This window comes from Strigops habroptila, chromosome 7 (assembly GCF_004027225.2).
Source record: "Strigops habroptila isolate Jane chromosome 7, bStrHab1.2.pri, whole genome shotgun sequence".
In the NCBI taxonomy this organism is placed as follows: Eukaryota; Metazoa; Chordata; class Aves; order Psittaciformes; family Psittacidae; genus Strigops; species Strigops habroptila.
In genome coordinates this window covers 29,156,983-29,179,729 of record NC_044283.2, presented here as the reverse complement: position 1 = coordinate 29,179,729, position 22,747 = coordinate 29,156,983, and the positions used below count along the sequence as shown (strand labels likewise).

Sequence of the window (22,747 nt, the reverse complement as noted above, 5' to 3'; positions counted from 1 at the left end):
CTACTAGTGGTGTGGGAAAACCAAAAGATGTTGCCTTAACCTGCAAACCTCCTCAACTTCTACACCAGGCCATTTTAGCCGTACTTCATTTTTGCTTTGCAAAAATGATGATTCTGCTAATGCTTATTTCATTCTGTGCTTCAGTGTTAGGTAGATTTTCCACAATGCAGCACTAGATCTTTACATCAACATACATGCACTGACAATACCAACTAATGCAACTAGTTATACTCACTCTCAGTTTCCTGTTTGACAGCACTTTCTTTTCGAGGCAGTGTAGCTGGGATGGATTAGGTTGCAAGCATCAAAGACAAAGACAAGTTAAAATGCAGTTTGCACAAACCATGCACAAGATGCAAGTTAAGCTCTAACTGGAAAGAAACATGCAGAGAACTATAAGCAGCAAGTAACTACATTGCAAACACATTTAGTTGGAGAGGTACTATTCTAGAAATTCAGTGTCCAAGCTACATGGAAAACAAAGTAAGTTTCTAGGTATTAAACTTTGCTTTTTCTTATATATAGTATGTTCAAAGAACATTTCTGGTAACGTATTTAAGTTCTCCCAAATTGAGAAGTCCACTAAATTAGGGCTCTGTCTGTCAGAGTTAATACTACAAAAGACTCAGTTTCCAAAAATCAATCATCATATCGATAACAGACATGAAATTAAGATGTACTTATGTAATTTTGTACTGAGTCAGAGATATTGGCCACCTCTTCAATTTGAAAAAACACGCACCAATACTGCAAAATCATTTGTATTGACAGTAAGACTGGCTAACCTTTTCTGTGGTTCGCAAATCAGGATGTTTACATAAAGAATACACCTTTCGTATTCATGCTGCACCAAAAATTGATGACTGCAAATTCAGAGAGGATGAAAACAAGAAATACATAAGAAACAAAATTTACAAGGTGTTTTTTTATTTTTCCTGTTTTTTGCAGAATAAAACAGTTTCCTCAAGTGGACTTCAATGTGAAATTTAGGGTAAATGGGCATTTGTAGTAAATAGAGAATCCCTAACCAGTAAAAGGCATTTGCATACATACACTAAAAGCAGTATGTGGTATTAAGAAGATACTGATGAAGATGGATGCTACAAGCCGCCCAAAATGGAGCAGGCAAGCAGAACCTACTGTAATAGAACGAGTAAATACTTCCAAATGCCACAAACATGTCTTAAATACCAGATGTTCTCAAGTAGGCAACACTACTGACAGTTATAATGTCCAACTGCAAAAAATTGCAGCCTGTTTTTTAGATCTTTGAGGTTTTGGCAGTTTTTGAATAAAAAGGCTTAGGCCTGATCTATTTGGCATATGCATCTGTCATGCATTGGTCCCACTTCTTCATCGTCCTCAATTTCCAAATGCACGGGACTGTATTGGAGAATGTGAAGAACTGCAGGCAAAGATCAGGCCCTGGGCAATTGGCGGAGCCACAGTGGCTTTCAAGAAACCACATCATATAAAAATATGACAGTAGTAGTACTCTTTCCCACATTGATTTTTATGGTATTTAAGTATCAAAGTCTTGGCTTCATCAGAAAAGAAGAAAAAAAAAAACTACTACTTAAGACAAGTGTGAATGCTCACGACCCAGATTTTTTTTTTGCCATAAAAATGCAGACAAAGAACCTTGCGGTAGCACAGAATGCCAGAATTCTCCCAGCATTCCCTCTGCGTTTAAGGCATTCAAATAGCAGTGCTATTCCCAAAGCACAAAAAAAAGGCAAGAACACACACCAACACAGCTTGGAAACAGGTCATCTTTAGTGTCTGAGTACAACTGGAGCATTATGCATCTACGCTATTCCTTAAATAAGTTTACTATTAAGAAGTGATGTATTTTGAATTAATGAACAACTAGTAATAGTACAACCACTACCTTCAACACAGAAGCCTTTGAAATTACACACCATTATAAGCTGTTACAAAATAGAAACATTTGCACAAATACACAACCGAAGCCTTCTCAAGGTGCAGCTTTTATGCTGGTGCACTGAAGGACCTCTTTCTCCAAAATGCCTGCTCACTCCCTAACATTTACAGAAGTTAGGAAATTGCTACAAAAACTGTCTCCTCACAAATGCAGATTACAAAAGAAGTGCCAAGATAAAGTGTTTAGAATGTTTTAGAAATCAATTTCTATTAGGATAAAGTGTTTGGTTTCTTTTTTCCTGCAATAACACAACTTCAAGATTCATGAATTTATCTGTTCTGACAATGACACTTATGGCACCACTTGCTGTCCAACAGCTTGCCAAGATACCTTTCAAGCTTCCCCTCCCTCAATCAAGCCTCACCACTCTCTTGCTTTCTTCCTTTCACTTCTTTTTTCTGTTCTCTACCATCAAATCCCAAAGCATAAATTCGGGACCCAAATTAGGCTTGACAGAACTCACTAGTTACAGCTGTACATCATTTCTGAATTTAGAATTTGGAAACTGGTGACCTGTGGCAAATATAAATATTTTAAACATGTTTTGAAACAGAGCAGTTTAAAATATAGACTAGCCAATATATAAATGCACCTGTAACAGTGTTGCTTTCTAAGTATTTAAATTAATTTTTTAAAAGCTTCATTACCATTCTTACACTAGACTATTTAATCCTAGCAGGAATACATACTCCTTTAAACAGAAAGGCCTACAAGTTAACAAAGTATGATTTCTGGTCTCAGACTACATAGGTAATTCCCACTGAAAATACAATGAAATCAACAGGTTTTCTTAGGCAGAATTATTATTAAAACTAGCTTCCTCAAAATCCACTCAAAACTTACTAAAAGCAGAAATGACAGCAGAAGCAACACACAAATGTGCTGCCCAGGAGCTGATTTTTCAAATTTTTTCTAGTAATACAGGAGTATAGTTCAAGTAATAAAATATGGCTGGTAGGTTGTTAAAAAGTGAGTGTTGATCTGAAAATCTGACAAATATTGTATTTTATCCCTCTGTCTTGACCAATGTCACAGATTTCAGTTGTGCTACTTCGGCCCTGTGGAAGTCAGAAGTTTACCAATGATATTTTTCATCCAACTTCTTCTACCTTACCAAAAGTTAACAATTTCACACCATTATAAAATTGGCTCTAGTGAGTATTTTATAAGCAAATAGTAAGATTCAAAGCAAGATATGTGCCTCCTGGAAGCTTACCAAACTTTTTTCCTTCTCTGGTTGTGCCTGTCATCTTGATCTTGGCAACTTCAAAGAAATCTTTTATTTCTCTTTCATAAAGGCGTGATAAATAATCCATATAATTCTTAAAAGAAAAACGTAAACCAGTTAAAAGTTACACATATTGACTTTGTTATCTTATAGTTAAACAGTTCTTAGAAACCAGCAAGTATATAAGTTCTACTAAAAACAAAGTGGTTTGGACTCTATGTAGCATACACAAAAATATATTAATGATATTTAAGCAAGTTATATTCATTCTCCTAGTGAGTCTGCTGAGCATCAGAAACTACTACTTTTCCTCCATAAGGAAAGATACGCAATGTGGTACATACAAATAGGATTACTAGTAGCAGAGCATCATGTTCAAGGGTAGAACAGAGAGATTTCAGCATTCTTCTCTGTAGCCTCTTTTACTATACTCTTACTATGGCCAAAAAAAGCAAACAGGATGCCAGTTCTACACATCTTCCCAAGTACATGACTCCTTATTACTGTTCTCAGAAAGAAAACAGAAGAGCAGAAAACTTCGGGAGGTACAAGCTCTGTGTGCCTACTTACTATAAGATTCAATCTATCCCAAAATAATTGTTTCCAACACTGCCAAAAAGAAGCTCAAATTTTAAAAGGACAACTGAGATAAGTTTGAAAATTATTTGGTTTGTTTAGATTTTTAGAACAAAAGTTACAGAAATATTATTTTTTAAATCAAAGATCACCCAAGACTATTTTTCCTATGTTCTTCAAAATTTTGTTACCTAGCACACATAATACATAAATATGCAATTCCTTCAATTTTTTATTAGAAATGTAACGAAGACATCAGCCATTCATTGATTATTTGCTTTACACTGAAGGCAAAAGAACAACTATTTCAAAGCCATTTTAAGAGTCTAATTTAAATCTTCTACAGCTGAGTTTTAAGAATGACAGTACTTTAATACAAAAAGATTACTTGGTCTGTAAGGACTAACTTTCCCTTGGCTTCTATCTAAACATTTTCTATGCTTCTGTAGTAATTTTTTCACTCCATGTCAGTTTTGAACAAGATAGTTAAAAGTTATATACATGTGCACACAAAGCCAGTGTTTCTATTTCATCTACAAAAGACCTCTGAAGCTTTTGAGATTTCCAAGTGAAATGAAGGTCTGTTGAAATAAAGATGTCACAGAGGCAATAAGCACATCAAGATGAAATAGCTCAAGTGCTTTTCTTACTAGACTGTAAAATGGCAAACTTGTTTTACATTAAAATTAATATGATACTTCAGAACAGAGACATAGAATCTGGAAGGAAAAAAGAAAATACAGGATACAACAAATACCAAAAAAAAAAAAAAAGCAAAGTTTCCTATTCCAAAGAGGACAAAGAAAAGAGGAGCAGTGAATTAAATCTAGTATAAGGGATTAAAGGACACACACACACACACAGAGGCAATTCTTTTGACTCTCAAAAAAATTATATTACGCACATTCTCTAGCATCACTTGAGCCCTTCACATACCTTTGTTAGCCCTTCGTATTTTCCATAATCTGTGTTCTTAAGCCACTCCATCAGCTTAGCATATCGAAGTAAATCTCTGTGAAACGGATGGTGATTGGGTAGTGTCAATTCAACAGAGTGCTGGGCAAGAGTAGAACTCTGATCGTGACCCTTGATAAAAGAAAGTATTAAAGTAAATCTGGAAGCACTGCACAGATGTACTAGAAGTTTCCTGAAAAACTTAATATGAAAACAGCATCCCATTCAGTCAAACAGAGGAGCATTAAGATACCTTGCATAGAAACAAAGTCTAGAGATGCAGATTGGAATGAGACCTAATATAATATGGACACAGAGATATTACAGCTGTTGCAGGTAGTGCATCTTACTAAGCTTGTTCATCGTAAGGCTCTTGTTGTTTATTGCTTTGTCTTCAGGGTGACACAATTTGGCACTTTTTGCACAAAAATGCAAAGTACACCTGAGTAAAGATTTAATAACGTGTTCAATTGTTTCTGAAAAATTCTAAGAAATTATGACATTATTTTTCTAAGAAAAAAAAAAAACCAACTTAAAGATGTTCCCATACACCGTAAGACATTTCAAGTCCCCAGTAGTCAGTGAGTGGCCCAAGTGTTAATGATGAGCTTTATGCTACGCCTCTGAAAGTCTACTCCAAGTCAACCTACTTCAGCCCACTTTGGCCAAGCCTTGTCTTAAAGCCTTTGTCTTAAAAATATCAGTTCACGCACATTCTCTCCCTCCACACAAATGTAGGCACACACACACTTTCACTGAACATTTACTAAACAGTTTACAACATGCAGCATAAACCAGTTTATTTAACAGCAAGTTACTAATTTCAAGCTCCTTGTAGTCTCTGGCTTCTGAAAAACACTCTATCCTTTGAAGAGAAGATCACATCATATTGCTTGAACGACACATGATTTAGCTTTTTTAAGCTTTTACTTGCTTGAAATCACAAGTTTCCTGAGCAATTCCAGAAGTAAGCAAGGTAACACCACAGCTCAGCCACGTAGCAGAACACACAACCATTAGACCTGGGTTAGTGAAAGGGAGGATGTGACTTATTTCAAAATGGATTTAATATTTTCTATAAAGCCTTTTTTATTGAACTTGTAATAAATACAGCAACAGAATTTGATCTTAAGTATAGTTTGTGCTGTGGCAGCACAGTAAGATTGTCCTAATTAGTTTCCAGTTCCTGTAGTATAACATGCAGGTGGTTTATACAGGTCAGTCAGTGTCAGTCCCTGACAGAGGAAGCATTCCTGGGCAGTTCCGTCTTGGATATGACAAGGTGGCAGAATATAAAATACAGTTTAAAAACTGCCTTTGCATGTCTAAGTTGGAACAGAAGTCAGTTTGGATAGCAGAGTCAAAATTAAAGCAACATTGGCTCACCCTTCTCTATTGCACTAGGTACTAATCAGTCTTTGATTAAAAAAGCCCTAAAAGCTTCCAAAATACATTCAGATTATATATATATATATATATATATATATATGAGTCTTGATATTATTTGTGAAAGACTAACCTTTAGTAAAGTAACGCAGTGCAAACATGCTAGCTTCTGAATAAAGCTAGACTACTTTGTAGAATCACAGAATGGTTTGGGTTGGAAGGGACCTTAAAGATTATCTAGTGCTTGCACTCTTAATAAATCTAGCTGACAAATCCCCTCCAAAGATAAATTTCTCTTTCCAAGCCAGCTTTTCCACAGGACTAACAATTCTGGTTGCCCTAAATTATGTCCTGTTCAAGTCTGCTCCAACACACTATGGAGCTTCAAGATGTTCCTTCTCCATCTAATTAACAAGCTTCCTCTCACTACACATATATTTATACCATGTTATTAAATGATACTGCAAGTTTGTTATGAAAGTATTTCATAGTTTCAAAGCTTCATGCTATTTTGCATTTCAAAGGTGGAAAGCCCAGAGTTGCCTTTGAATTCAATGTTGAACCTGGTTGTTAAAACACAAACAAAACCAACACAACAAATTGTTAAAAGTTATAAACAGTCAGGTTAGTCAAATATTATTAGGACACCATAAAGACAAATTACATTAACTGTTAGTAACAGTTACTGCTAACTGTTTTTAACACTGCAGTGAACAGCAATCCAAAGTTGCATTTCTGTTTAAAACTTTTAAGATTTATTCTCATTTTTATGTAAAGGAGATGAAGCACCTTAATATCTTACAATAGCATTGAGTTGGTTTGCTTTTAAGAGAAAAAACAATTTTGTACTTCCAAGATAATATATTTAGGCCAAAATGTCAATGCAACTTTGGTTTTCCATCTCATGAGTTCCAAATCAGAGTATGTCTTGCTTGTATTAGCAGCTGCTTACACATCATCATGTGTTTGCCATTTTAATTTAGAAATCAGAAAAAAATAAAGCAGATAAAGATGTGCTTTAATTTAAAGAAATATTCTAAACAAATAATGCAGCTCTTCAGATGAAGTACTCTAGTTAGACTTTTCAAAAACATAGGACAGAAATCTGTTATGCCTCCAACGCTTGAATCTGTACCTCAAAATGAAGAACACAGACTTTTTCTTTTACAACAAGCAAAAAGACTTTGCAGAGGCTCATCTCTTGCAGCTAATGAATTCCTGCTTAACCTTACAGTGAGGTCACATTTTTTATCTGCTTTATTTTATCTGATCTATTAATCAATACCTCACAGCTACCAGCAGGCCAAAACTTTTCAGAGGGCAAGTTTACATGAAAGACAATGTGAGACCACGGTTAGTACCAGAATTTTAAAATAAACAAATACATTTAAAAATTGCAAATTTGCAATAGCATTCTCTGAAAACTCTCTTTAGAAGTAGTTCATCAAATACACATAGTATTACATGGTAATAATAATCATCTTTTACCATTTTTTAAAACAAAATCCTCAGAACAGAACATCAGAAAAGGCATTCTGTTGAACAGCCACTTTCATATGCAAGACATATTAATACGCTTGTACTCTCAGATGCAATTTTCTATACAATTATCCAGTGTGACTCTATTCCATTTTCTGCATAGACTAATACATGAAAACTAAAACTTTGTTTGATTGTGCTAATATGTATAAAAATCAAATTATTTTTATAAATATTACAATTTCACACAATTGCAATATCTCTACAGTTGTTCACACATTACAATTTCCTGGAAATATTTTTCCTCCATACATTTCAATTGGTCTCTTAGCAATTTCTGGAGATCATATCATAGGAATGTTAGGTCATAAACAGGTAAACAAAGCTTGAGGGCCGATAAAAATAATGGAAGTGAGAAGGGGCATAAGTCTGATGCTCTGCAATCAGTAAGGACAAATTTCTTTTTGTAAAGCCAAAGATGCAGCTGCTAGTTAGGTAAGTCAAGCTCATAAAATTAGTTAGAAAAGCTTGTATCAAACCCAATGTACTCACTGGAACTGAAACAGAGTGGGACCTGTTACAGAGTTGAAGAAAGTTCTGAGCAAACTAATTGGAGATAAAGAAATACAGAAATTAAAAAACTGATGCTAAAATAGACTTTAGGAAACAAGTCTCAGGACAGTGATTTTCAACTTTTCAAAATAATGCTCAAAAATGAAGGTTTAGCCATTCTACTTTGTATGTTTGATGAGGTTTTTCTATAGCCCCTGAAGTTCAGACAGCAAGAACTCTAATGTTCTCAGCCTCTGACACCCTTAAAAAAAGTCAATGCTTTTCTCCTCAATTAATCAAGCTTTACAATTAGAATTACATACATACATTACATATTACACGATGTATTCAATTCAGAGAGCAAACCCACTACAAAGAGGTGCCTTTTTTTTTTTTTTTTTTTTTAACGTGAGGGACTTCTGTAGGCAACTATAGCTTGGTATGCTCAGTAGTATCTCTGCCTGAAGTGTTTTTAGCAGTGCATTCATTTACTGAGTACATTACAGAATATGCCCAATTTTAGGTGGATTGCTTTTCTTCTCAGGAAAAGTTTGTGACTGAAAATGTTAAACAGTAAGTAGTAGTACCTGCTGGACAAATACGCTGTTCAAATGACTGGCAAGTCTCCGAGCAAATTGCTCACGCAAGTCACTAAACCGCTGCTGTTGCTGTTTCACTGCATGAAGCATATCATGTCCTAAAAACAAAAAGAACTTCACAGAGTACAAAATACAGAGAAATACATTGTACATGGGAGCCAAGAGGACCAGAGGTCACTATTCTTTCAATCTACAGAAAGAAAATCTGAGACTAGTTGGAAAGGCACATATAATAAAGGCATTACCACAGTACATTTTTAATGTTAGACTAGCCTAATAAAAACATTACCTGGACGAAGAGCTACATTCATACACTGCAGAAGGGCATCTGCTGCATTAGTGCAGGCCTCAATGCCTCGCGAAGATGTCAGATCTCCCTCCTGAAGGGCCTTTATATGACCTTTAGCCAAATCCATGTGATTCTACAAAATAACAGATAGCACTGACCATAAGCCAGAAGCAGGTTAGCTTGCTATGCTGCTGAACGAAGAATGATATATACAATTCCATCATTATAAAAACTTGCTGAAGTTAGTGAAACAATAAAACAGAAAAATAAACTCAACATTTTAAACGAACCTCAAATGCAGTTGCTGAAGAGGGTAGTGACCTAAAAGAATTATAAACCTGATAAGAACAACTACAGTAAATGCAATAAAAATGCTCACCACTAAGAACTCTATCTCTGACAGCAGTTTCACGTTATTTGTGTTGCTGAGATGAATTAGATGGTTGCTTTCTGATATTTGATCCATTTGCTCTTTTACACTCTGAAGCATTTCTTCGTAACTGCTCAGCTTTAGCTCAATTTGGTCAACTTCCTTTAGAGCTTCATCCAGCAACTTCATCAAGATATTCACCTGTTTCTCCGAGGCCATAATTGACTGGATATTTGCCTGTACAGTAAATTAAGCCACAACATTTTAAGAGACATTTTTATACCTCAAACGCATTCCGAGATCTCCTTCTGTCTCTATTACTGTCAAACAAACACTCTCCAGAACTCTCGATGAAAGAGACAAAACAATATAAGCTTGTAGTACTTCTCACTTAGTGTTACTGAATACAGTAATTCCTCAGTCTGACACTTCTTTATTCCATGAAGATATAAACCCCAGAATCTACTCGGTTCTTAGAAGTATTGATTTACACAAAAATAAAACCTAAACAGTAATCCCTACTATACTGGAACATTCTTTGTTCTAGAAAAGCAGCTTAGGTAACAAGGTCACATTTTCTGTTGCAAGATGAGCTCTCTCTCTGGTAACAGCCATTTTCAAAATACAAAAGAAACATACAACTTAATAATTTGAGGAGGTTGTTAACTGTTCCCTCAAGACTGTATCCTCTGCATCTCCTTAAGTTTTCTAATTGACCTCTAGAATGTTGGATTGTTTAAAAAGCAAAGTAGCAAACAATATGGTACTGTTACAAACAGTTGAATATGACAATGTTATTAGACTTTTCAGTGTTTCCTAATTACACTGAGAGTAGTGTTTTAGGCATAAGAGATCTCATCCATGGATGTGAACATCTGTTCTCCCTGTTCCTGCACCCCTCCTTTCAAGACAGGTATATGCAAAATGCCTCCCTTTTTTCTTCTCAACTCCTCATTTGAAAGCCTGTGACTCACCCCAGAAGGTTTGGAAGGTAAAGAGCAAAGCTGAAGATCTTTAACATCTGATAATAGACAGAATGTAGCTCTGCTTAGGAGCACATATACATTTAAATATGTGAGAGAACATGTTAGCTACCTTTCCAAAGAAAGCTATATAGCATCAATGAAATAGTTCAACATCCTACCACACCAAAAAAAATGTTTACCCCATCCAGGACTTGAAGCTCTCTTGACAACTTCTCTGCAAAGGCTTCAGCATTAGAAATAGCATATTCACATCCTTCCATCATTATTTCAATATCCTGTTCCTCTCTTGCATTTAACTCCTGGTATTCATCCACAGCTTCTTCATCACCTCCTGCTACACTTTGATTCTCTCCACTTGGAACAGATTCTTAAGTAGAGAAGGGAAATAAAACACACTATCAAGGGCAGAAAGTCACAAGCATTTTAAGAGTACTTAAGTATGTTCAACTCTCTTTAAGTAAATGAATCCATTAAACAACTTTCCTAACAAGCAGCTGACGCCTTTGTACACTTTTTTCAAGCCTCAGTCTTCGACAGGCTTCATTAGGATTTCCAGAACTTGTTCCTGACAGTGATGTTTTCTAAATTATGCAACACAACCTAAATACAGATAGCTACCCTCCTTTATTGCATGTACAAAGAGACATTCCATCTCAGGTTATTCACCTCTCATGCTGGTAATCAACATCAGAAAATCAGTAGAAGTTAGATTCTCTTTTGTAGATAGAACATAGGGAAATGTTCTATCTACATCTAAATCTATCTACATCTATCTATCTGTTCTGTAGATAGAACATAGGGAAACATACTAAAGTTAATGAAGAACTATATCATTGAATAATATCTTAATGCTCAAGGTAAGTCTCACAGGAGGAAAATCAGTACTGACGTAAGTGAAAATTAATAACAATGTTGTCATGAACTATGAATTCTCAGAGCAGTGCTTACTTTATTCAACAAGCCATTTAAAGGCTGACAAACATTTACAGAACATTAATGCAGTCCAGCCAGAAAGTATTTCGGAAATTTGAAACATTTCCTTTATCTCTAACAATTTGCTAAGCTATAGAAAGCACTATTAAAAAAAAAAAAAAAAAAAAGGGCATTTTATTTAAGAAAAATTGCTTAAAAAGCAAAATAAAGGAAAAAGGTGTTACGCACCTTCTGCAACTTTAGGCAGTTCTGAAGAATTAAAAGGTATGGAAAAGCAGAGGAAAGGAAGCAGAGAATGTTAGCTAGACAAAGCATGAACAGTGAGTATATTTTTAAGTGGCAGTAAGTTTGAGTACTTTAATATTGCACAAACTTGAAAAGTTAGAGGTTGGTTAAAAACAAATTGCAGTTAACACCAAGATACAGGAATGCTCCCTGTTCCACAGTTCTAATTCAAGGTCTTCCACACTAGCCAGTCTAGTATTTAATATCAACAGTTTAGCCACTTCTGACAGACCCAACACAAGATATGCTTACTCACTGGGTTTTACTAAAAAATTTTAACTACTAGAAGATAATGTAACTGCAAAAATATTTAATACAGCATGAGCAGACAAGATACAATGCCTTCTCAGCAACCAATCTGTCACATAAACTGCAATAGGGTCCAGCAGAATTTAACACAAGCTTCAGATTTTATAAACTAGAAATCTCATATAAACCCTCATAGCTTTAGCATGGTACTGAAGTGTCACTTTTTAAAGTGCTTTTCTAATTCAGGAGAAAACAGGGACAAAAGCAGATCTGTTACACATTTAGACCCACCAGTTCTTGCGAGTAGATTTTATATTGTTCGAGAAACTGAATGTCCTAGAAATACAATAAGCTTATCAATATTTAGCACTTCATTAATGAAATATTTTGTCTCAGTCCTCTAACAGAAAATCCATTATCTAGTCACCTTGTTTACCAGAAGAGTTAGAAAATACAAAAAACCTAAAATTGAATAGGAAAAGCATCAGGATTAGGATTTTTTTTTAGTATATGTGTTTTACATCAATAATTACAAAACTTTATTAAACTTCATATACAGTCGTAGACATTTACCTTCCAAAAGCTGTGAACTAACATTAGTAAAGTCAATTTTCTTTCTAAGGTATCTCTGATTGAGTTTCCAGATACATGAAATGAAGGTGTTCTTTTCCACTGTGCTGCTTGCAACCCATTTGTACACTTTGTCAAAATGCAAGTCAAATTCAGGACTCTCCTGCAAAAGATGGGATATGTTACAGGCTCAACAGTCAAATGATTCTCTGAGTAGCAGAGATTGTTTACATATTTAATTATTGAGATGACAGGATAAAAATGAAATTACACAGATGCCAACCCGATACACCAAATCTAGCACCCTGATGCACCTTAATGAAGGTGCTCAAACATCAAAAGTGAAAACAACAGAATCCATGCTATGAAGACAATGCTTTGTCAAGCCAGATAAGGCAACAATAACACATAATACAGTGATCCGTAAGAGTTTCATCAAACATTTGACAGCACTATCTGCCCCGAAACACTGTCCTCAGAATGACTCAAGCCTCCAGTTAGCCTTCTGAAACTGAAAATGGTAGCTGGAATTACTGACAACATATACAACACAATTCAAGGAGACTTGAGAGGAATAAACAAGAGAAAAGAAACATATGAGCACTTGATATAGTTTTATAGATACGATACTATTTAATAGCACTGAACAAGATAGAAAAGACCATTTGGTATTTTAACAGTAAAAATCTACTGTAGAAGTATTTTCTACTAGATTTATTGCCTGACAATAACAATTGAATAAAGTACTTTCTACAGCCACTTATGAACTCAGTATGGACAACTGGTAACAGTCCGTTTTAAAGATCACACTACAAACATTTTACAAGGTTGAGCCTCCTTCTGATGAAAAATGTTGCTGCCTCAGATACACATTAAATTCTTACTTACAGAGTTTGTAAAAACTACTACAGCTAATTATTTCTTATATTGTCACTACTATCCGTAGAAGCAGGCTGCACATGAAACCGCACATGACTGGAAATGGTATTTCCTGTACAGCACAATAAAAGTAGTTCTGAGTTTGGGGTTTTTTTCCCTGTAGCTTATATTGATAAATATAATTAACATACATTTCTAAACAAACAGTATCATTACATAACATTTGAGTTATCTCACAACTAGTGCAGGAAAGGCCTGTGTCAAGAGTTGCATCACCTTTGGAAACCAAAACATGATGCATCTATCAACTTTAATTCTGTCATTTTTTAGTATGAGAGAGTTTGTCATTCAACATTTGATTTTTGAAAGAAAATTTCAAATTGCTTATTAGAATGGTATAAACATTACAGCATATTTCTGAAAACCATTACTGAATTCTGTTTTGCAAGAAAAAGCCCTGAAAGTATAATTTTAAACAGAACCTCAACCTGAAAGAAGCAATTCTCCAACATGGTATTTTTGAACAGCAAGGAAAATTTAGAATCTAGCCAACAAGTGTGTAGATAAATAACAAAGCATATTTAACCTACACTCAGGAGGGGGAAATCAAAGAATTTCCAACTTTAGAGTTTTCTGCACTATTCTTCCAAATCACCAGCTAACAGAACATAAAGCCAGACACAATAGGATGAGGAATTTTCACCTCTGCCTGTCTGTACATCTTAGGTTATGACAACAGATGAGTTTAAATGGTCATCAGTAGGTTGCCTTTCTTGTTCTATGGAAAAGAACACCACCTCAGGACTGTACGCTTTCCAACAAACAGCTAATGTCAAGATTTAGAAAACAGACTATAAAAGCTCACCTTCAAACTTATATGCTGCTCATTAAGAATGCTTTAAGTGTCCTAGCAAAAAATGTAACATGTAGCTGAATGTCATTAGTAAGATGGTCATATATATATATTTTTTAAGAGGAAACTAAGCTTGGAGTAAACGTTTACATAAGACTTGGAAAAGTACTGGTCCTTAGCACAAGCACTCCACAGTGACTGAGAGATCACTACAATAAACAGGGCAGATATTCAGAATATTGCTATTCAAGCATTTCTAGACTACTCTTACTCAGTTTACCAGGATTATATTATTGGAAAGGCATAAGCAGCACAGGAATGTATCACTCTAATTCCTAATTAACATGTTATCAATCTAAGCTTTAAAGCAGTCAGAATCAAAGAAGTTAACTCTAACTTGGAACCAAAAGGATGTTCTGAGCAGAGCACTAAAACAAAAAAGGTTATACATACTTTAATAGCATCTTTGGCATCAACAACAGCAAGATCTCGAAGTGCCCATGCAGTCTGCCTTTTGTAGAAATCCCCCTTGTCAGATTTTTTCACTTTTACCACATTCACTTGCACTGGTCGTTCCGTCGTCACTGTTGAATGAAGTAGAAGAGTAATTTCAAAAGTTACTTCAACATCTATTTCTGCTGTACTTCAACTTCTGAAAATAATTATTTGTGGGAAAGTTTTCATAATATTTATTTGATGAAAATAGACTCTTGGGAACATTTTCATGCCCAATATCCACAGCTCAGATTAAGTCTCAGTCAACCAGATATACATGTCTATACAGCTTGTAAACTAATGAACCCATGAACATTTTCAGATGTGTCTTTGATACAGCAGACCTCAGGCCATGGCCACATAACTGACAACGCACAGAGGTAACTGGAGATTACAGTCAGAATAAAAATGTTTTTTGGCATTTCTCAGTCAAAAACATATTCTAACAAGCTAATTTATTAACAGATTGACCCAAAGCACCTATCTTTTGAAGGGATGTAACAGAATACACATACATTCAAAACAACATTAGAACTCAGTTCAATTACTGTGCCTTTCCACAGCCCTCTGCCTTGGACTCTAACTAGCACTCTATTGCATTTTGTTTAGGCTGATCAGCCTAGATGCCTACTAAATCCCCTTTTAAGCATTATATAAAGGCTGCTTCAAAAGCCCACCAGTCCCACACAAAACAATTTTGATTCTTTCATTTAAAGTTACAATGAGATCTGGGAATAAAGGTACAAGGTTTTGTTTCTTTTTTAGTAGAAGCAATAATGGAAGTATAAACTACAACTGATTTTCTCCATTAGCAATGGAAAGCACCTGTTTTATATAGGGCAATAATAAACACTGTAAATAAAGTTAAGACAAATGCACTGAATAAAACAAAACAAAAAAAAAAAGGTGAAGACAAGAAATACAGTGTGGTATTACTATGTACCTGTGGCACACAAAAAGCAGTTTCTCTTCTTTTTGCCTGCTTTGCAGACATTCACAATGCTCAACAAGCGTTCATCATTGGGAGTGAAAATATCCCTCTGTAAAGCATGCTTGATTGCAGTCATTTTCACTCAACTGAAAGATATGAAGAAGTCATAACAAATTCAGGCACATTTAACACAAAAAACTCACCACACCACCAACAGTCATTTATTTATAGCAACTACAGGTTTTTGAATTTAAATTTTACAGGTAACTGAATCTAGACAAGCATGACTTAGGTAGAAGACCAGTCAACTTTAGGAAAAAGCCCAAGATAAAGCTCACCATTTTACTTCAGTTCGACAACTGTAATTTACCAACACTAGGATGATCCTTCTGTTTAATTTAATGGAAAACAAAAAGCTTCTTAGTAGTAAAAGGGAATGTGAGGCATGAACAAAAAAAGTTGAAATGAGAATCTAGAGAAAAGACTCTCACTAGTGGAATCTTAGAATGGGCATGAATGCCAGGGATCCAGTAAAGATCTCTATGAACACAGGTGAACCAAAAAAACACACAAAATTTGTCAGGATGGAGAATGTGAAACTACAGTGATGACCTTAAATGAAACTTAGAATCACAGAATGGTTAGGGTTGGAAAGGACCTTAAGATCATCTCGTTCCCACCCTCAAACTCCAGAATCCATCAAATATACATAAACCCTTCTATTAAATTTTCAGGACTCTTTCACCTAATCAAGGTTATATGTTGGGCAGACCAATTTGAAAATGATGTTTGATTTGTCTCTGGCTCCCTGCTTTGCAGGAAGATTTCTGGAATATATTCTGGATACAGTATGTCACAGCAGTCATTCAATCCACCATTCAGATGCTGCAATTTCGAGTCTAACAAATTATTACTTTTGAGTCTTTGTGTACCACACACAAATACTAATCCTCTTCTGATAGATGGAAAAATCTGCTTGAGGATCAGTGCCCCTGCACGCTTCCTCCCTTGCTATCAGAAGAGAATTTCTAAATTGGTACTTGATCCCATCTTGTGAGAGCATTCTCAAATATCCTGCTCAAACAGCCTTCTTAAAGCAGAATAAGTACATCACATTCTGTTTGGTGGCAAATAAACACCCCAAACCAACCAAACAGAAACCCCAGTGTACTAGAGTTTTCTGAGGTTTGATACGTTTGTAAAGAACATTTGTGCTGGATATCTGTTGTCAAATTCATCACTGCCAATTCCTGGAGAGTTACTAGAAACTTACTATTAACTTTTGAGTGGCACTGTATTTATAACTTAACTTTATCTAGCAAGTAGGCATTACTTTTTTTTAAATTATTATTATTATTGATAAAAACATAAGACATTGCAGAGGATCCACGTAATACAATTAAATAACTTTTTTCTTAAGTCAGATTTATCTTCTGGATATTGAAGTTTCTTTCATAAAAGCTTCCTTATAAACAGAACAGCTCTCTGGAAGACACACACTATGGGGACAGATACACAACTAAGACAGTAAATCTCTGAGCCTCTAAAAATATAGCACTGTGTTTGTTTTTGTGTTTTAATGTTTTGCAAAGACCCGTTTCCCCCTTTTTGCCAGCTACCACATACTATTTAATGTAACAGGCTGTCCTCTTTATCCTCAAATAAGCGTCTGGCAATTGTTACAGTAGCACGGAATAAAGAAATGCATCTTTGAGCCTGGCAGAAAGTTTGACTTCAAAGCCGTTTAAATCTGCAAAGGCCACCACAGAATTTTGCAAAGGTAAGTCCATTAGGTTTGACTCGCTTGCTGCCTTTTCTTGGATGCATGGACTGAAGCTCAGAAATGCAACACTTTAATTATGGAGTTTCTTATTTAGCAAGGGAGTAACAGAGTATTTAAAAAAGACAAATAATCATGTACACTTAGTAATAAATGCAGAGATTTCTTCCTGGCATCAAATGCTGACCTTGAACCTTGTAGTCTAACCAAAATCCGAAAAAAGCAGACTTCTGCTGAAAGACAGTAACCAGACATTACTTACTCCTGTAGCCTGTAACAGCACACACAGGAGATTGTATAAGGCCAACAAGGGCTGCCCTTGACACCTGGTATACCAGCAGATACAGTTTAATGTCAGTAAAATAGCTGCATACCAAATCAGACCATCATGCTGCATACATGAGATGCATTCACCATCTGATCCACCACCAACAGCAAAAGCACTTTCCTAACACCACCGAAAAGTTTGCTTTCTAGTTTTCTTCTCATTAAGAATAGAGTTTTCAGGTGATTTGCGGAGGTAGAGGGGCAGAAAAGGAGGCAGAGAGAGACTGGGGGTGGAGAAAAATGGAACTGGAGATGTTCACAGGGCTCCCCCTTCAAGCAATTCACCTCTGCAGTAACAGCAGCAGGAGAAAGTAAAGGGTAAGAAGAAGGAGCTGTATGAAAAGCAAGCTGTTCAGATTTGTGGGATGCTCTAACAACTGGTTTGTTTAAAAACATCCACTGAGTTCTGATTTTCTTTGGCAATGCCTTTACGTAACTATGCAACATGCTCAGAGGAAAGCATTTGTACTTCTAGCATGTTCATTTATGGTGAAGAATTTGCAGAGGTAAGATAGGACCAACATTAAACTAACCATGCACCAAACAAGAATGAAATGCCCAGGAAGTCACAAACTTCTGAAAGAGACGTACAAGACTGATTTCAGCATAATCACCTGGCTCCCTAGCAAAGCATGGTCTATCCCCACCAGATTCTAGATATCCAGGGCAGAGGTGGGGGGAAGGAATGACACACACGACACAACATCACCCAGTACTCAAGCTCGCAGAGATCAATCAAATAAGAAAAATCAAAACAAACACAAAACCCCACCAAGCTCCGGAAAATTAAGAAATTAGCAATATTCACCCAATTCAGAACAAGTCCTCACACTACAGAGATTCTAACAGACTAAAAAAAGAGCAACATTGTGACATCACATTTCAGTGTTTTTATTTAAATACAGAAGCTCCAATATTACTCTGAACTTGTGCCTTAAAATTCTATAGGGTGTTAATAACATGATTAATATACATCACACGGTACACTGCCTGATGCTGAGATGATACATGGAGTTAAATTTTAGGTTGCATTTTTCCCTTTGGGATGCCCAGGTTGCCTTCTCTGACAAACACTCAGCAAAGACAGAACAGTTCCCTTGGCACTTGAAACTAAAAAGGCACTGAGTTTTCTTTTATGTCCCACTATGGCTCAGCTCAGGTGGCGACCACCACATCTTTCATCTTAGGCAATCTGGTAGATTTGAAGATTTGTAACCCCAGGGCTTTGGGAAAACAAGAGCCACCATATCAAGCTGGAATCGGTATTGTCAAGTGTACAGAGCTTGGGGCATCCCAAGAAATGCTGTTTATACAACACCCCTATGGCAATATAACACTCCATAGCTGCTGCCTAACAATTTTCCTCCCCTTTCATCAAAATCTAGGCCCATCTTTTGTTTTCCAAATCACACCAGGTTATCGTTCCTGTTACTCTTCAACAGGTGCATAAGATGAACACACAAAATACCAACAAGCTGCTGCATTTCAGAAATATCTCCTTTCCTTCCTGATTAAGGATTTTACTTTCTGCTCTAAGTCACATTCAGACTTCTGCAACGCGCTAACTCTGCCACTTCAGTGCTACGCAAGCTGTCCAGGTTGTGCAGAATGCACCTTTCCCATAAAACAGAACACATTAAACCCAAGATCAAAGACTTGTTCTGACGTACAGTCCAACTTCTGCTACAAACTCACCACCCTTAGTCAGAGCCACCAAAACCTTCACAATGTGCCAGGACCAAGCACATCATTAAGTTTCTCATACATGAATCCTGCTGTCCCAAAGGAATACAGAATTAAGCACAAGGTGCCCGAAATAAAGCTGCTTCCTCAGAAAATGCTTCGAGAGCTGAGACCACACCAGACTCTAACAAATCCCTTTAGAAATTGCTGCATTTTATTTTCTTTTTTCCAGTAATGTTACTGACAAAGCCTCAGCTACATGAAATCTATCAAAGATACCACATCACAGACACCGCCTGGCCAGAAAATACATGGGAAAGATTCTACACGGCAATTTGTTAAGGCTACTTAGTGAGCGCTGTTTAGCCTCCTTAAGCGCGTGAACAGGAAAACATGCTATTCCCGCGTCCTACCGGGTTACATCGTAACACGAGAGCGCAGCCTGACTGTAACACCCCCGGGAATCAATCAGCTAAAAGATTAACCATTTAAGAGGAAAACTCATTAGAATTACTTATAGCACCGGGCCCGTCCGACAGCAGCTTCACCGCCTCCGAGTCCCGCCGCAATCGTCCCGGAGATAACCCTCTGCGCAGCCGCCGGCGGGAGGCAGCGGCCACCACCGCTCCACGCCGAGCCCGGCGGCCCGCCGAGCCCCGCGGCAAGCGCCCACAGCCGGGGCGGATGCTGCCGGGACACCTCGCTCCCGCCGCGGGGCCGCGGCCGGGGCCGGGGCCGGAGGAACGGGGAACGGCAGCAGCTCCGCCCGCAAACCCCCTGCGCTGGGCGCTGCCCACTACTATCGCTTCCGCTCACGTGACGCCAGCAGCGAGACTGCAGGCTAGGAAGCCCACGCAGCTCCCGCAGCGCCCCCTCGCGGAGAGGATGAGCGTAACGCGAGGCGGGGCCCCGCGGTGTGAAGGCGGAGGGCAGCGGCTCGGCGCTGGGGGGGCTGCTCCTGCCTCCGGGCGGGCTGTGCGCTGTGAGCCCTAAAAGCGGTGCCGAGCCGGCCTGCGCAGTAAAGCATGCGGTGGGGTTCGGCTGGAACGGTGACCCCCGAGGACCCCCGAGGTTCTCTGGTGGCGAAAGGACCGCGGAGGTTGTCAGGCAGTGCCGGTGAAAGGTGGTCATGCTTCCCTCCACTGCGCCTGGGCGCGCCTCCCTGAGGCGGCTCCTGCCCGGTTCCAGGGTGGGCACCTCCCGTATGCAGACAGGCTGAGAAAGTTGGGGCTGTTCAGCCTGGAGAAGAGAAGGCTGCGTGGAGACCTCATAGCAGCCTTCCAGTATCTGAAGGGGGCCTATGAGGATGCTGGGAAGGGACTCTTCCTTAGGGACTGTAGTGGTAGGACAAGGGGTAATGGCTTCAAACTTAAATAGGGGAAGTTTAGATTAGATATAAGGAAGAAGTTCTTTACAGCGAGGGTGGTGAGGCACTGCAATGGGTTGCCCAAGGAAGTTGTGAATGCTCCATCCCTGGCAGTGTTCAAGGCCAGGTTGGACAGAGCCTTGGGTGACATGGTTTAGTGAGAGGTGTCCCTGCCCATGGCAGGGGTGTTGGAACTAGATGATCTTACGGTCCTTTCCAACCCAAACCATTCTATGATTCTATGATTGTAAGAGCAAAACTAACATCCTTTCAACTTGCATCTGTTTGTGTTCTCAACTGACCTCGTGGCACAGCTATTATTAAGTTTTATATCTTTTAGGAGACAAGTGTGTTCACAAAAGAATTGCAGGTATACTGGGGGGTTGCAAGATGCATGCAATACATTACTATATGACAGTAGCTTAGAATTTCAAATGACAGCAAAGTCCATCTCTGACCGCATGCTGTAATTCAATTTGGCCACAGCATTAATATAACTTCTGTGAAAAGCATTCAGATTCTGGCTTTCCTCCTAAGGAGAAGCACCCTTAGTTACTGGCAGTCTTTGATGCCACTGGTAATTCAGAGGGAACAGTTACTCTGTGACTAGTGATCATGAAATTTTGGATTTGGCATCTAACCATGAGAAATTATGTCCAAACCTGGCAGTAGCTACTGGTAGCCACTGCTGAATTCAGCGAGAACTGGAGCTACTTTCCAGTTCAAACTTTGCTGTGGTGGAGGCTCTCCACACCATTGATACTCTTAACTCATTTTTAGCATTATTAATGTAAATTAATATAGTATTTCTTCAGTGCTTGCATACAGAGTTAAGGCTGAAATCATTACAGATTACTTGAACTGTTTGATTTATTCATGTTAATACATAAGCATGTCTTTAGGGTATGGCTGATAAAATGTATTAGCCAGGCCACGACCAATAAAGAACAATAGAAAATGTCTTTTCCAAGCAATTGTTACACATTGCCAAAATGTAGATTTTTCATATTTAAAACTGTGATTTCTTCATTTCTGTATAGTTTTTCCACTTGACTGAAGGTATTAAACACAACTGACCAATGATGTCTTGCTCAATGTACTTCTATTTTCTGACTTAGAAAACAACCTCCTCTATACCTCTACAATATATCTTTTATGAGGGCCAAGGTTAAAAGAGAAGTTACAGTTTGGTAATTTCTCAATTCAGCCACAAAATGTAACTGCCTCTGGCTAGATCTATAAAGACTGGACAAGGCAGCCATAAAAGACTGGACAAGGTTTCTTGAAGCTGTGTTATTACTCAAACCCCTTCTAATTTCCTGTATTTAGCTGTTAATTCTGCTTAAGGGAAAAAACCCAACCAAACAAACAAACAAAAATGTAGTTTGTTAATGTTAAAATGTGGTTACACATGTTGAAACTGAACAGGTCATCTTCCAGGATGCACCGTGCCATTCTCTCCCCTCCTATTTCAGCTTCCCACAGACGCTCCTTAGAAAGGGCCTTTGATCTTCCAATAGTGACTTTAAATCATGACAAAATATTTTTAAAGCATGTATTACAAGCTATGTAATACAATCCCCAGCTTTACTGGAAGAAGATAGATTTATATGTTGAAAGTGACTGAAAGGATTGGGGAACAGGTAGATGATAGGGAAAATAGTACAGGCTTTCCTTGGGAAGAGGTGGGTTACTGTAGGTATGACTCTGAAATATAAAGGAGAAGAATGAGAAATAGCCCAGAAGGTACAGTCCAGAACAGGCTCCTTGCTCTGTTTCACTTCCAAAATTGTTTTTAAAATTTTGCCTTGATCTGTATTTGCTTAATATAAGATGCAGGAAAAGATTGGTTATCTGCGAATGATGAACACAGGAGAAGAGTCCTTCTGGTTTAAACATAAGGTCATGGGCCTTAGGTGGTGAAAATTATCTTAAACCCATGAACTCTGGTGGAACTTCACCAGTGTGTTTTTTATGGATATGGGAATCTTTTATCTGAGTAATGATGTTAAATGTTTTTTTCCTGCAGCCT

The 22,747-nt window shown here is 37.5% G+C and overlaps 1 protein-coding gene across 6 annotated transcripts in view; it reads right to left on the bottom strand.

The window, feature by feature from the left end:
• EXOC1 (exocyst complex component 1) overlaps positions 1-20,185 on the bottom strand; it is a 29,543-nt gene extending 9,358 nt beyond the window's left edge. The window contains exons 1-13 of one of the 6 annotated variants that reach the window (XM_030491837.2): positions 19,864-20,143; positions 15,572-15,705; positions 14,587-14,717; positions 12,405-12,564; positions 11,526-11,546; positions 10,544-10,731; positions 9,388-9,615; positions 9,009-9,141; positions 8,708-8,817; positions 8,121-8,174; positions 4,686-4,835; positions 3,162-3,267; positions 236-280 (exon numbers count right to left, since the gene is read on the bottom strand). In XM_030491837.2, coding sequence (XP_030347697.1) covers positions 236-280; positions 3,162-3,267; positions 4,686-4,835; positions 8,121-8,174; positions 8,708-8,817; positions 9,009-9,141; positions 9,388-9,615; positions 10,544-10,731; positions 11,526-11,546; positions 12,405-12,564; positions 14,587-14,717; positions 15,572-15,695 — 1,450 coding nt within the window. In that variant the 5' untranslated portion in view covers positions 15,696-15,705; positions 19,864-20,143. Of the gene's footprint in view, positions 1-235; positions 281-3,161; positions 3,268-4,685; positions 4,836-8,120; positions 8,175-8,707; positions 8,818-9,008; positions 9,142-9,387; positions 9,616-10,543; positions 10,732-11,525; positions 11,547-12,404; positions 12,565-14,586; positions 14,718-15,571; positions 15,706-19,830 lie in introns of all 6 variants that reach the window. The other 5 variants (XM_032920050.1, XM_030491838.1, XM_032920051.1 and 2 more) reach the window with 5 other exon arrangements.
• Positions 20,186-22,747: the final 2,562 nt, after the last annotated feature.